We start from the raw sequence: 15,570 nt of genomic DNA on the forward strand, positions 1-15,570 counted from the left end.
GCATAATAGCTTCAACACGTTAGTGCATCATGGTGTTTCAGAAAAAAATAATTAGGAATTTACAAATTAAAAGATGAGCGTTTTAAACTTTGTGGAAGATCGCGTTCGGTTGATTTTCCACTATTTGACATTTTTTTTAAAAATTTATCAAGTATCGTGGACAAATTTTTTATTTCATTGCTTACATCAATCATAGTATCAATTTATCATCGCAAATAAGAAATACACTTGATATATTAAGTCTCGGGTTGCTGTTTTGACAATTGTATCCGACGACGAGTTTTTCTTCATTAATTCAATCTCATAAAATAGTTATAATTTAATATGAACTTTTAATTAAGGAGAATAAAATTATGTTTGATATATTGTTGTGTCATGGATCGTGAAAAAAAAAATAATAATTGAAGTGCTGCAACGTATTTCTTTATAAATTCAAAAAAATATCTTGCACTAACGTAGAACGTTCATCTTTTAACAGAATCCTTCTTCAGACCTAATCAAACGTTTTAGGGAATGCTACGGTGGAAGATCCTAAATTATTATTTTCTGAAACACCGTAATGTACATGCAACAGGTAAAACAACACACTAGCGTCTGTACCAGCGGAGATTGGTGAAACATCACGCGAGTTCGAATTTTCTACGGGGACAATCTTAAGAGGACAATTGCGTATTTCTGAAAGTTCGAGGCAACCGATAAGAAAATACACATTCCCGCTTCCTTAAAAAAAAAAAAAAAAAAGCTTCACATACATCTTGATTAACGAAATGACATTACTCGATTATAAAGAGTAAAGAAAAAGATTCCTTCGTAATCTGACTTTGCACTAGGGTGTTATAAATCACGATTTCGCACATGCTGTTACGAGAAAAAATCTCTCAGCCATAAAAGAAGTAAATGAATGTAAAAAAAAAAAAAAAAAGAAAAAATTCTACTAGCAAAGTATGGGATGTTTCTCGGAAGTTCACTGTCTGCGGTGTTATACTACAACCGTGCGTACTATACCATCCAACGTAAATCCTGACATAAATCCTTCTACGCCTGCACCATCTCGCATGGTCTAGATGCGTTAAAACAAACATTTACCGGTATAAGTCTCACTGGTAGTTATACTACAGCTATGTATGGGTTCTACAGTATATTTAGAACGAGATGTTACAGAGAGAGAGAGAGACAGAGAGAGAGAGAGGGGCAGAGGTGAAGCACGGGATCACAGACATGCGTGAGATAAGGTTGTTACTCGTTAGTCACATAGGTGGATGCAACTGTGAACTCGGTTTTAAATCCGAAACGATTTTTGCCATCTCATCAATGGAGTAGGTGAGTTACGTATAATGTACGTAGTTTATGGAGTAGTCGATGTTTCATTCAAGTTGTATTTAAAGGGTGGACTACATTTCTGTGGATAAGGAATGAGTCAATAAACGAAAGAAGAAGGTGAAAAGTAATAAAGGTTTTACACCGGACACGAATATTTCCTTTCAATATTCCCGCGACATACGTTGGAATTGCTTGGGGTTCATTCGTCCTCCGGTGACTTGCAATTTTATCGGGTCAAGAATAAATTACCATACACATTGCATCGCGCTGCATGTATACGCGTATATAAAATCGAGGATCACATATCACCCTGAGATCCGTTCGTATAGTCAATAACGAGCCAATTATATTGAATATACGAAGCAATAAGGGTGCGGATGGTTGTTTCATTGTCTCCATCAGACTTCAATTACGCGGCGAGGTCGTGTAAGTCGATAAATGATCTAGATGAGCGACGTTACGTCGAAAAAAAGAGGAAGAGAGAGAGAGAGAGAGAGAGAGAAAGAGAGAGCGAAAATAACTTATTTATGTATCAATAATGTCGCCCGACCTTGCATCATCGTTCAACCGTATGCGGAGTTTATCGGTACTTCACACGGAAATCATCAAACACACATAGAAAAAGTGTGGATTCAATATAAGTATCAACGCGTCTTGGGCGCGGGTTAAAATAATAACTTACCATTTATACAAGGAAGCGTGTGATCTATCGTGATATCCTGAAGGGTCAAATTCGTGCTGGAACAAAAAAAAAAAGACACAACCAATTTAATCAACTGCGTTACAAGTGTACAATGGTATCGTAATTTTTCATATCGTATCGTTGTAAAAAAATATTAATGGAAATAGCGCAACTTGAATTTGTATACAATTTTTAAGGATGTAACGGTAAGAAATCCAAGGTAATATCAAGATTAAACCATTTTTGACGCGAAAAAGAAAGATATCTTTTTCTTGCTTCCATCTCAAGTTCGTGGAAAAGTCCAAACAATCGAGGAAAACGCGACAAAACAAAATCCCTGCACAGAAAGAAAGAAGGGCCGACCCTTTGAGGGTACCCGCCACAGGAAGCGTATCTCCTGAAAATAGTTTCTGGCCAGAAAAACGTCCGAAAAGTTATTTTCGTAAGCGTGCACCGTGGACTGTAGTGCAGTACCTTGCACAGCACATGTAGATGAAATGAGAATCGCAGCTAAATGTTACCGTCAAAATTTCAAATACAATAATACAAATAAATTACAGTCACGCAAATTTTCGATCCTGCCTTCAATTTCAGGTACGAACACCTATCGCTGCGTTTCTGTACAGAGTTCAAACTCAGTTTGAACGAAAATTGGATCTGATAATTGGAACTGTGCTTACAATTAGGGGAAAAGGAATTTTCTTATAGGAGAATATCAAAAAAAAAAAACATTGTTTTGCATAGTTCGTAACTGATTTACAGCGGATTCACAATCAGCACAAAATCAACGACACATTATATTTGGAACTAGGAAAGAAATCGGTTTTACATATAAAGATATAACAATTGAAAAATCATTTACAATTAGATTACCGTTCAATCTTCGAGTTTCAATCGTTGCAACGGTAGGAAAATTGCTAAGAGAGCGAAGACGGTATGGAATAAACTGAAAGTTAAGGCTGGTACGTGAGGAAGGAAGGAATTAATCGAGTGTCGTAAATTTGGCTCTAATGCGCTTTCGATGGAAAACAAGACTGAAGAAATGCGGAAACGCTTTGATCATACCGTTGGAAAGGAAACCCTTTTCTACGACTTTTACACACTGTGCTCAACGCGCACGACAAACAAAAATACCCATCCAAACCTACACGAATACACACGATAGGGAGAAACGACGAGAGATTGCCGGAGGAGCATAATCGCGTGTCATGTGTATAATACGAGGATACTCATTCGTGTCAGAGAGCAGATACGGACGTATAAAAGGAGGCGGAATAGCCCGTTGATGGCCGACGATATCGTGGTCATTTATCAAACACGATAGCCAACAACAAACACCCTCCTGTAAGGAAGGAAGTCGGTGTAACAGCCAGCAATAGCCAGAACTGCAGGCTGGGAAGTCGAGGCTTGGAATGATCTGTGTGATCGATCAAGTCTAGCACTAGGAGCAATTTCACCGTAAAAGTTACTAACCCTTTGAGTCATAGCGGTAAGTATCCTTACCACCTATTTTATATCCATTTTTTGTATTTTCAGAGAACTTTGAAAACATAATTCTTTGCGGTTTTATGCTATTTCTGACAGTACACTAATAGCTTTTCAATACTCGAGAGTAATTATTGCGATATAATGTGAGTTATTGTTGCTGGAAAGAAATTGATTGAAAAAAATCGTGAAAATTGAAGGAATAATACATTTCCGAGAAAGTTACCCCTCTACGCATATGTATATATGTTTTACACAAATTATTATTTTTCTGGGTCGCTGATTACGAATCTGAAATCAGATTTTGAAAATTCAGTGTAGCGAATTCAATAAGCGAATCCGCAAACCCCTGCATAGAGTTTTTTGTACCAGATTCGATCAAGTGTCAAATTTTTGTCCGGCATATTCAATTTTTGAAATCTGATTTCAGATTCGTAATCAGCGATCCCAAGAAAACTATAGATTACTAACTTGTTAAAAAAAAATTGACACAGCACAATAACGTGTAACTCAAAGCATTAACCAGATGTCATCATCATTACTGTGAAATTAATCACGGGTCAAACGGAAGGCCTCCTCTTTCATTTAGATTGTAAAAATTTTCTTCACCTACTGCATTTTGAATATGTATTTTCAAAAACGGGAGATTCTTTCCTTCGTGTAAAAAAGGGCCAGAGGCACAGTTTTTTCGTGTGAAATTATACCTGAAGTAAGACAGATATAACCGTGCAGCCTCTCTCCGTGCCAAAAAGCATCGCGCAAGCTCGAGAAAAGCTAACTGCGTGACTGGTTGGCTGGACCCTCTCGACATAGGCGGTATTATAAACGCGTAAACAAATGGATGAGATTTATTAACGCCAGGTAGAATCAGAGGAGATTTTTCATCAACAGATTTCGAACTAATAAACAATCGCACCCTTTTCTGAAACACATATACATATTATATACGTGTATATACATATCCGAAGCGATGCGAAAAGAAAGAAGAAAAAGAAAAGCGATAAACGAAGATGGAATCTCGTTAGATTATACAAGCGGAATAATTGGCTAAAAACGAGGTTAAATCAACGCCGGTTTTACCCTCAACTGCAGACTGTGACGATTAAAACTGAAAATATCCCGCCGTTTCAAGCTTGAAATAATTTCGTTACGATAGCGGTGGAAAGCTCGCTTCTCAAGCTGATACAGATGCAGCTATGCAGATGCCGCGCTAGACGCATCGGCGACACGTGATAGCTTTGAAGGTGAAGGGAAAGAGATGGGAAATAAAAAAAATCGTTGAACGCATTCGAGCTCGTTCGTTACCTACACGTATTAATATTATACGCAGCGCAATTTGCGCATACAGAGGGCCCTTTTATCGCCCGCTTTCATTTTCGATTTTAGGAAAACAAAGTATACGACTGTATACCTATTCCCTATAGGTGTACTACTGCCCTGGCGATTGGCCAGGTTAATTTTGACGCGTTAAAAAATTGGAAACCTGCCAGAAACGTAAACCTACGGTTATACGTATACATAGGTATAATTATATAGTGGAGTTTACTACACGACCAAGATATTGTGAAACAAGAGGAAGTGATTAATTTTTCTTTACAGGAAAACGAGAAAACCCAAATGATATAGGGGAATTTTTTTTCTGTATTTATTTTTTCCTTTTAATAAACTACTAATCGCGTTTCGCAACATCGGAAACGAAATCAACTCTGTTTCTCAAACTTCTAACAGCAGCTGCGCGTAGAGAAGATGGAGGAAAAATTTTTCTCTCTGTATTTCTATATCTCGAATTGTTGTGTGGTTGAAAATTTTATTGCAAAATCTATTCGTGGAAGCTGTATAAATGACTTGTTGAGTCGTAGCCGTGTGTTTTCGGTGCTTAATTCGAAATTTGTAAACACTGAGACCCAGCTGACGTAATTCCAACACTCGGTTGTCTAACAATAACGGTTGTTTTAATTATTTATTGTACCAGTGAAAACAGCAGCAGTACGACCGTACGATCTTTGTAAATAAACGAATGGAAATAAGATGGGCAGAAAAAGTTTGACCCCCCGTTATGTCAACGTGCGGATGACGATGACGACGATGCCTGATCGTAAGTCAGCGCGAGTAAACATAGGAACCATAGAAATGATCGAGCTATCGGTATAAGTCAAAATAGATGTACGTAAAAAATGGGCAAGAGGAAGGGTGCGGAAATTTTCGCGGTGAAGCAAAGATAATTAATTATAGGGCATGGACGTGGCGGAGTGCAGGGACAACTCTCACTTCGTTTTAATCCCTTCCCAATCGAGAGTTCTGAGAAACTTCCTCCGGTTCTATTTAGGTGAGCATCGGCAGCGACGAGATACTAAAAGACACACGGGGGCGCCGCGACGCTCGGAAACCGAAAATAGAAACAGACACCAACAGACGAGGAACCTTCGTATAGTAAAACGTCCGCCTGACAAACGTGCTTTTGAAAAATTGAGTAAATACAAAAATTGTGAACAACGATTATTACAAACATCATACGAAACAATAAATACGAATCGACGATGTTGTTTCGATCTTCGGACACGTTTAAGGGTTCGTTACTTCACTCGAGGTTTGTCAACGTAACGAGTTATAACTTTGAAAAATTATCACGGCAAAATTGTACGGTTTCAGTTATGCAGATTGTAATTTTATGCTCTAGATAGATGAAAAAAATATTCAATGATTTCAATAAACGTTTCGATTTTTTATAGGGAATTTATGATTAATTCAAGATTGTTATGTATACGAAAGTAACCAACAAACTTACCATTCGGAAAATATTTAAACGTAATTTGCATCGATTAACAGAGGAAATTGTAATTGTGAGGTTTTAGTCACCAAAGTTTATGTTAACGAAACGTTGTAAACAAAAAAAGAAACTACTTTAAAACTTTACGTTGGCTCCGAATGGTTCAAGTTTGCAAAATATTAATCTATTTTGCTTTATTATGGTTGATAGAATGTCAAAGGATCGTAAAATTACGGAATATCGAACTATTTTACGAACTTCTACATCCTCGTTAATTTTCAACCAAGCTTTTAGCATCCCGATTGGGCGATAAAAGTATTTCATGTAAATTTCCTTTATCTCAACGATGAAAATACACAACCCTGGACGACAAATTGAACATAGAGACCAACGATTAACCGGGAAGCGTTCGACGAGTTGACGCTATACTAGCATTTTCCTTATTGTTCAGCTGAAAGATTCACGAACGATAATTATCTCTGACTACGGAGAAACAAACTGCAGTCTAACCAGGAAGAGATATGCAAGAGAGAGCGTTTCTTGGCTTCTGATGAATCTTGTTCCCAACGTCGGATCCCAGCCAAGTTTCAACGAATATAAAGGACCGACCGTTGATGCAAGCCAGCAACCAGCAATGATCGTTTATATCAAAACGCATAGTTTGCTCTTTGTGCTCGTTAAATCCTGCCTCTGAATTTCCGGATCGCCGTACATCACATACGTATCATGCTAATGATGTCCTTCGTCGGTGATTGAATCTCTTAAAATGGAAAAATACCGGAGATCCGTGATCACACATAATAATCGGGTGTTCAAAGAGGTCGTAAAAATGAAGTATTGAAATTGCAAAATATATTTCGCAGCTATAGTGGCAAGTGTTGAAATCTCAAATTACCGAAACGTAAAACACCGAAAATTTATTGAAAAAATAATCTGGCGATATCTCTCATCACGCCTAACGAGTAATTCGAGTTAATCCATGTTCATTCATGGTCCGGAACAATTTTAAAATCGACAACTCAATTCACTACTTATCATATACTAATTGTAAGCGAAAGAGTAAAAGTCGACGATGTTCGCACATCCCTCGCATCCGATCTTTTTGCTTAGTCTTAGTTCGACATTCGAACATTGATTTTAACCACTTATATATATATATATACAATGTTCAGAACCCTCGTGCTCTTCACTCCCGATATATGCGACCCACCCAAAATCACCATCCAGTAACATCCAAGCTTATTAAAATAAGCGTGAGTCGAATATTGACGGTTACTTATACTAACAATGAGTATAAAACGTATATAACAAGAATCGCGTATCGCTGAGATCAAAACAAAAAATCGGGCATTGATTTTCGGCGAAACCTCCAGAGACGCGTAACGTATCATTGTGTAAATATTGAGCTGAGTTGCGATGCGTCTTAATTCCGAGTAATCGACGCCAGTGTAATGATACAAAGACGTATTTGTGTTTCGGTTACCCCCGAAAAAAAAAAAAAATGTTTAGCCTTGTTCCGTCACTAACCAAGCTTGATACAGCGTGTAACGCGATCTCTCGCATCACAGTTGGCGATTTTTTAACGATCCAATAATTTATGTCGCGAACTGTCGTCAAACGATACTGCGATGAACTTATGTAATTAGAATCGATAAGACAGGCATATGACGTTGAGGGATCAACCGAGAAACGTTTAAATCTAACCTCATCGCGCATGCGAATACAAAGAAACGTAACAAAAAATAAAAAAAAAAAGAAGCGAAAATTCAATTGGTTTCACAAAATAATCAGCAGAGTTAGAAAGAAAAAAAAAACAAAGACGTGTGAAATGTCGGAGCAGAGCAGCTGGGAGAAATTGGTCCATCGCTCCCTCCTCCCCGCATCAACTCTCCTTGGCAAGTATTGATCTGGGTCTCTACTCTGCTCTGCTCTGCTCTGCTTTTTACTCTGCTCTGTTTGTGCTCCGAGCCTCTTTCTGCGCGTACGTCAATGACGTCACGTTATCTTACGTCACCGTCGCGCTGTAGTATTACAGGTATATGTATTGAATACGTGTGATAAACGAAGAAACGAATTTCGCTACACGATATCTGATCTTTTCGAATATTTTATCCCGAGTTCCATGCCCCGGAACTTATCTTGATTCACCGATTACGAGCAAGTGACAAGAGCTACGTGGAAATGATTTAAAAAGAAGAGATTGATGAGAAATTTATTTTTCAACGAAACAATTCTATTCCTTGTCGTAACACCAATTTATCATCGTGTAGTTAATTCGTCGGTCTGATTTCAATTGTAAGCCTATTCGATTCATCGGGAAAGTATTGCCTCTGTAATGTAGAAGCTAACGGTGGGAAATTTTGCCGTGAAATAATTTCAATAATATGCTGATGAGCAACAGCATCGCATCGAGAGATTTTTTTCTCTTTTCATACGACGAAGGATTCTTTGTGATATCGAGTACATGTAAAAAGACGTGACGAAATACGTGTGTTTCGTTTGAAAATGCGTTCATCGAGCAAGCAATTATATCGTAAAACGTTAATGAAGAGGGACGTGAGAACCCGACAAGTTCCAAGTATCGAAAATCCTGCCAAAAATATTTCAAGCTTACGAGTTACTAAAATTCACTTCCGATAAACAATTTCGCGTGTCTCGCCGTCACGTTCTTTGCAATAATCGACTGTCATTGCAGTGGGGTAAAAGATTGAGTTTCGGGTTCTGAATCATCACGGTGAGTAAGTGCATTGAAGCTAGACACAGGGTGTCAGAAATGCGTCGACACGTTGATCGAATAAGAATTTCCAACTCCTACCTAGGTATACAATAGAATTGGGTGAAAATTCGGTGAATAGAAAACGCCACACAACAACAACAACAACATTTTCGTCAATGTCCTGCACGCGCCTTCGAATACAGGATGTAGAAAATAATACGTGATTACCTATTAATGTACAATTAAGGGGAACAGACGACGACGATGATTCCAACAAGGTAAACGTTTGTCAGTTTAGATAAGGCGTTCCTGTTTACACCTGCGGAAGAAACTTCAGGGAATACTTATGCATCGTGATTCACTTTTGACGATGAAACAACACCACACCTCGCCAGGCGGTTTGACAACGAGCTAATCTACGTGCCAGATTACCGACAAAAATTCAACGGTTCTTCCTTAAAAGCCAGATAGAATCCAAAGCGTAATTCCGTCAGACAAGAGATGTGTCATGTTTTTTTGATTTGGGATATAAGGAGGGTTGAAACATTCCAATTTGTACGCAGACGGGATTTTTAGCGGATAAAAATGCGTAGCTACGGTTATTTTCGACCGGGGCTGTCCAATTTTCATCGGTCCCTGACATCGCTGCGACGTTTTACATCACGTATGCATAAAGCAGATTCCGACATAGAGAACGCGGACTGTGCAGAAGGAATACGTCGCAGTTGTAACAGTAAATTACAGGCGTAGGAGGCTCAGCATTAATTAACCAGCTGTTAACTGCGTTAAATGCCTGTTATAAACAATTACCTTCTGCTTCTCTTCTCACTCTGCGCAACTTTTACGGTCACACGTTCGTGTCACATGTTCGCGCACATATTCAAGGGTGGATGAGTATAACTCCGCTTTGTTTATATCGTCATAGGGTATCATCGGTTCACGATGTGACGGAGATGATTCGATCAGGAGATGAATGTCGAAATTGGAGAAAATCCACACGATATCCCCTTTCAGTCATACATTTTTCCACTCAATATTTTCGCCTCGATTTCGTTACTCGTGGGTTTTTGGGCTCGCTGATCGCGAATCCGTAGTCGGAATTTGATAATTTCGAACTTTTATTTTTTTTTTTGTTACGTTCATATTTCAATAGTCATACGAAGTAACGAAGATCATTTGAAGTTGTAAGTAAAAAAAAATTCGCGTCAAAGATTGAAACGTTTCTTCGTCGCTGTAGTACCGAAGCGAAACCCGTGATAAAATTGGCCGAATGATGATACCCCAAATGATTTCCTTTATCAACAGCGTTATCTTACCTTCGAAATGGGCTGTGAGAACTACCCCAGATACTGGTTCTCGGTGGAGAGGTAGCACTCTGCGACTGGGAATTGTACGTTGAGTATCCATTGAGAAACGACATCTTCCTTCTTTGGTTAAAGCGCGTAGCAGTTTGAAATTCAAAAAAATAAATAAAAAAAAAAAAGAAACAAAACTATGTATATATGTTTGTATTTTTTTCACAGTGTGAGTTTGTTTCGTTGTTCCCCGATCACGCGTGGATGAGTATATAGTTTTGTCTTTAATACTGTTCCAAGTATCTCCTCGTATCAATAGTCAATTATCATTAATAACAAGAAATATATATACGTGTATATATATATAGACATACGTTGTTTGGTTACATAATATTATAGTGTATATTTTTTGGCTTCACTGCAGTCTTTGGCACTAAGTATCAGACTTTATTATTTATACTTTATTTTATTATACATACGCTTCAAACAACTCGGATGATAACAATGTATTAAAATATTACTTTACTTATAAAAGGATATTAAGGTTCTATTTTTTGTTTTTTGTTTCAAAACCTGTTTTGTCACGATTAAGTATTACGCATTTATATCCAACTTTAATCATCCAACCACTTTCGGTTAATATTATTAGTACAGATTGAGAACCGAGGAAAAAATGTTCATATAGTTCAATTCAGTTCACGACCAATCAATGCAATTGTTATGATCACTTGCCGGTGTTAAAATCAATTTATCAGTTAAATTCCGTGTTAAGAAAGTTTAAAGCTTGTTGTACGCACTAATGGATATTTTATAAAATTACGGAACAGAGGTCGAGGTTTAAGTTATATTCAAACAATTGTCCGGGGGTCAGATTGACGTCTGTCCAATTTTGTTTGTCAGACAAAGTATATAGACGTTTACGAAGGCGGATATTATCCTTGTCAGGATTATCACAAAATATGGTTAACAAACTAACTAACGTGCAGGCATGCACGTTGCGTAAAACACACGATGAGTCTATTTTTCTTAAGATAAAAAACTTCAACAAGCAGAAAGTAGCGGGCAGATATGTCACGACTTTGTCATTGACGTTGTAGAAGCAATTTATTCTTTCTAATCACAGTCTTGAGGAATATGAATCTCTTATTAGCCACAAACGGTCCAATATATCCCATTTTGTCTGCGATTATTTATCCTGTAGTTAAAAACCAACCACAACACTTTAAGGGCCGGACGAAACAGCGAACGCACAGAGTTTTTACCGGAAATAATATTCCGCACCGATCGTTCCTCAAACGCTAATCGTTTGACGTCGTTGCTCGTTCATTTCCATTGAAATTATCGTACTTTTTTCTGTTTTATTTATTACTACAACGAACAGGGTATATTCCGATACGAAATCGACGCGTGTGTGTAACTAACCAAGCACCGACACAACTACATCCTCACCGCTTACCGTCTCGACGAGAACTGACGAGAACTGACGAGACTGACGAGAACGATGAGCTGACGCTCCGCATTGGTCAGAATGCGCCGTGTCGACGCGCCCCCGGCAATCGGCATGGTTAAATCTGGTTGAAACGGAGAACACTCTACGCGTGTTTTCTGCAGTCGGAGAAGAAATGACGATTAGGAATAAAGAAGAAGAAAAAAAAAAACACGCTTAGACGTCGATATCCTCCGCTGATCCCACCAGTTGTTTATCTCTGTGCAAAAGCGAGAAACAAAATACTCTACACATAGAAGATGAGTAAACTACGTAATGAGGGATAAACTCTAACTCGTACCGCTACCAGGAGTTGTCTCCAATCTGTTTTACTAACAAATTTCCATGCCATTTCGGCATTTTGCGTTTTACTTCCGCGGATCGATAGAGCTGATATAAAACGTTTTGAAAAAACTTTCGAGACGTTTTTTTTTTATTCATTTTTCAAGTTTGATCTGGTAACAGATCAGTTGGGTCCTTGTATACCTGTGTACAAAAGGTGGATTTGGTTACTGTAGAATGATTTAAAAGATGCTACGCTTTTGAGGGGAATGGATTCTCGTGGTGTGGAAAATGACAGGCTGTTTTGAGCACATGACTTTTAACGTCGCTGTTATCGTACATATATTGAGGCCCGCAGTTAGGGAGGCATCGATTAAGACGCGGTGACCTTTGTGCTCTGATTATATTATGCGAGTGTTGAGCTGCAGCGGTTTAAAGAGGATGCGCGCTGCTACAGCGGCTGAACTCGAGCTTGGAAATCGACATCTTCATACTGTACAATTGTACAATGTTGAAATGTAAAAATTGTTTTAGCAAACAAACAAGATATCTGCGGTTTTTGAATCGGCGGAAACGAAAGTCTCAAAAATCAAATCGTGTCGCATTTTTACCGTTACTAACGCAATTCTGCATGGTCCAAAATGGATTGCTCGTATGTATGTGCATCGTGCATACATGTATTATATGTAAGAAATTTTTTTTCTTTGGTCACAATTTATTTTACAGGGCAATACGTGGTCTAGATTTTACCGAAAGTTGTGCTGTTTTGCATATATCTCTGCCAAAAATTCGATATTCAATTTAAAAAAAATCCTTTATTCAATCACTAGCTATACTCACCTACTGAGAGAATATAAATCGTTTTTTTATTTCAGCTAAAGCTATCATGAGTTATTCCTGCCACCACGAGTATACTTGTTTTTCCATAAACCAGTTCTTAACGGCCGAACTTGCAAAATCTTAGCAAGAAAATTCTGTAAAATATTATTCAAATGTTGTTTCTTTACATGCTTCAAATTCGAATAAAATTATTTAGTATATTAAAAAAACAAACTAGAGAAAATATGGCTTTTTTTTGCCCTTCAAAACCCATGTTTCCCCTTAAGGGCCACGAAACACTTCCTGTCCCGATTGTCGTGCAAGCGTGCGTATAGACACACTCGCTCACACGTATTGGCTGCAAGGCGTTAGAATAAAGGCTAGAAACCAACACGTGCGTTGCATATGTTTATCTTCATAGGAAACGTTGCGCCCACGTTTTTCTCCTCTCAACTCGTGTCGATTATGGCTGCAGTTGCCTGATTTTAACGGCACTCTCTGAACGACACCTGAATGATATAATTAAATAATGATGATATGTACTGAGCTGAAATTGTGTAACGTCGAATTGTTGAAACTGTATTTTAATTTATAATTACACAGTTATGAGAGAAAAAAGAAGGAGTGATGCTTGATTATTTTTGTCATTTTCGTTGCGAACTTCATCATATTGCGATGCCAGTTTGGGTTCCACTTTTAATTTCTCTCCTTTCATTCTGTTGAAGTTCAGGAATTTCTCGGCTTTGCACGTTACTCACTATTTTTAGAGTTCTTTGGTTTCCATGGTATCGCTCGGCAAATTTATTACCCTGACAATTGTTTCCAGAGTAGATATAAATGCCGTATTCGGTATAACACGCGGTGTTGCCAGATTAATGGTGATCTATTATACCTGTACGTAGTAAATTTTCATACCTGCAGGCATAAATTTGTGAACCGGGAAACGGGGTCGTGATTCCCCCTCAGTGGTGGGTGTAGATTTGCATGCAAATCCTCGAACAGGTAAAATCAAGAAGAAATTGACCTCCGTACCATTGTAATAAAATTTGAATACAGTAAAGCGTGGATTATCCGAACTGCGTAGAACCGGGTAACGTTCTACCGTATATTTGTTAAAAACAAATGTAAGTTATATACATGATATATCGGTAATTTGGACGACAAATATGAAAATTTCTACATGTTACGTGTATCGTTTTTTCTCACTTTTTGTATACATATAGAAAGATAAGGTACAAATCATACGAAAGTTGTCGAATAACAGACGATGAGGGTGGCTCGTTTTATCCACCGATAATTTTTCATTCATGAGTATGAAATTTTATACCAAACCATGGCATATACTTCCGTTACACAGCACGCACCCCTATACTTAAGAAAAAATTGTGAAAGGAGTTTCGTATATCCACTTGATCGTACAAAGAGTTGTGAAGTACGAAAATCTGGGGCGACAAAATCGAAACCTTTCCGAGCTTGCATACAGGATGTAGAGAGTTTTCGAAAACAGAGAATTTGGTGAAAAAGAATGACTGCTTAGTTAGAATCGGTCTTCCTATATTTTTGAAACAATTCTATCGTCCCTCTTTAATAATACCATCATAGACTGTTGATATATTGTAAATAGGGAAAAATACAGCATACAGCGCCTGCGAGAGTTGCAATTCGCACTACACGTGTAGCACGGGACTGCGTAAATCAGGCGCTGAACTTGTGGTACGAAACAAAAACCTTACCCCGAAATAATACAATTATTGGCTGAGTCATATTTCACTTCAGCCTAAGTGCATCGGCAGATCCGGAATTAATTGACTCGTCGCATACACCCGATAGTGTATTTTTATCCCACAGCAATAATGATAATTTATTACAAGTTTTCCGGTGTATTACACACGCTTAACATTAGAACAAAGATTGTGTCAAAATGCTGTGGTTTACCAGTTTCGATCTGACTTTTGGTTACTTATCAAAAGAATCCTGTCTTTATTTACAAGTAACGAACGGGGTGAGTTAAAAATAGCTAAGCTGCCGGCTGCAAGTAAACGAACATTGCAGTCTACTGACGAACGAACCGGTCGGCCAAGCATTGACTGACGCTTCGTACACCCGTGCTCGACTACGTAAATATACACACAAGTAGCGTAGAATAAAGGGTGTAAAACTTACGTCTCAAAATAGTTGATCGATGCCTCTGTATCGTCTGGAGATGTACGAATCATGTTTGAGAAGGTACGTCACTCCTTACGGCATTACTATTCCATTCAAAACACCGATAAAAACTTGACAGAATTCACACGCCCTTACAACCCACTCACAATGCACTCGTCTAACCGAAAATTCTACCGAAACATTTGAAAGATACGTGGTTCGGAATGCAAACATGAGGTCGCTCGCATCGCGATTTCTATTGGTTCTCTCTATAGGGCATTTTAATAATGGCGACAAAATTCACGGTTACCAACATGCAGGAGTCAGTCGAAGTTGCTATTAAAATTTTCCTCGGGCTCGTTATTTTTAGCCTGTCAAACCTCTTGGCATTCAAATGCATGTATTTAATAATTTGTGGGTTAATTATCCTTTACGTAACTAACTTTTTTTGCAACATGAACATGGTGTAGTCGCTCGAACCTAAAATTTCAAAAGTCCCGCTATTGCATGAAGAAAATTTCACCGAAGTGGTTCACTCGATTATAAGCGCTTTGTGAATTACGTCATCACAGC

General features: G+C 38.2%; 1 protein-coding gene across 7 annotated transcripts in view; it reads right to left on the bottom strand.

Annotated features, from left to right (window-relative positions):
* cnn (phosphodiesterase 4D interacting protein centrosomin) overlaps nucleotides 1–15,186 on the bottom strand; it is a 30,745-nt gene extending 15,559 nt beyond the window's left edge. For 4 of the 7 annotated variants that reach the window (XR_006881598.2, XR_006881597.2, XM_046611999.2 and 1 more), the window contains exons 1-2: nucleotides 10,287–11,735; nucleotides 2,003–2,058 (exon numbers count right to left, since the gene is read on the bottom strand). Coding sequence is in view for 5 of the 7 variants with exons in the window: in XM_046611999.2 (XP_046467955.1) it covers nucleotides 2,003–2,058; nucleotides 10,287–10,390 (160 nt within the window). In the remaining 2 variants the exon portion in view is untranslated. Of the gene's footprint in view, nucleotides 1–2,002; nucleotides 2,059–10,286; nucleotides 11,736–15,015 lie in introns of those variants that run through there. The other 3 variants (XM_046612001.2, XM_046612000.2, XM_046612002.2) reach the window with 3 other exon arrangements.
* Nucleotides 15,187–15,570: the final 384 nt, after the last annotated feature.

The sequence above is a fragment of the Neodiprion pinetum genome, chromosome 2, assembly GCF_021155775.2.
Source record: "Neodiprion pinetum isolate iyNeoPine1 chromosome 2, iyNeoPine1.2, whole genome shotgun sequence".
In the NCBI taxonomy this organism is placed as follows: Eukaryota; Metazoa; Arthropoda; class Insecta; order Hymenoptera; family Diprionidae; genus Neodiprion; species Neodiprion pinetum.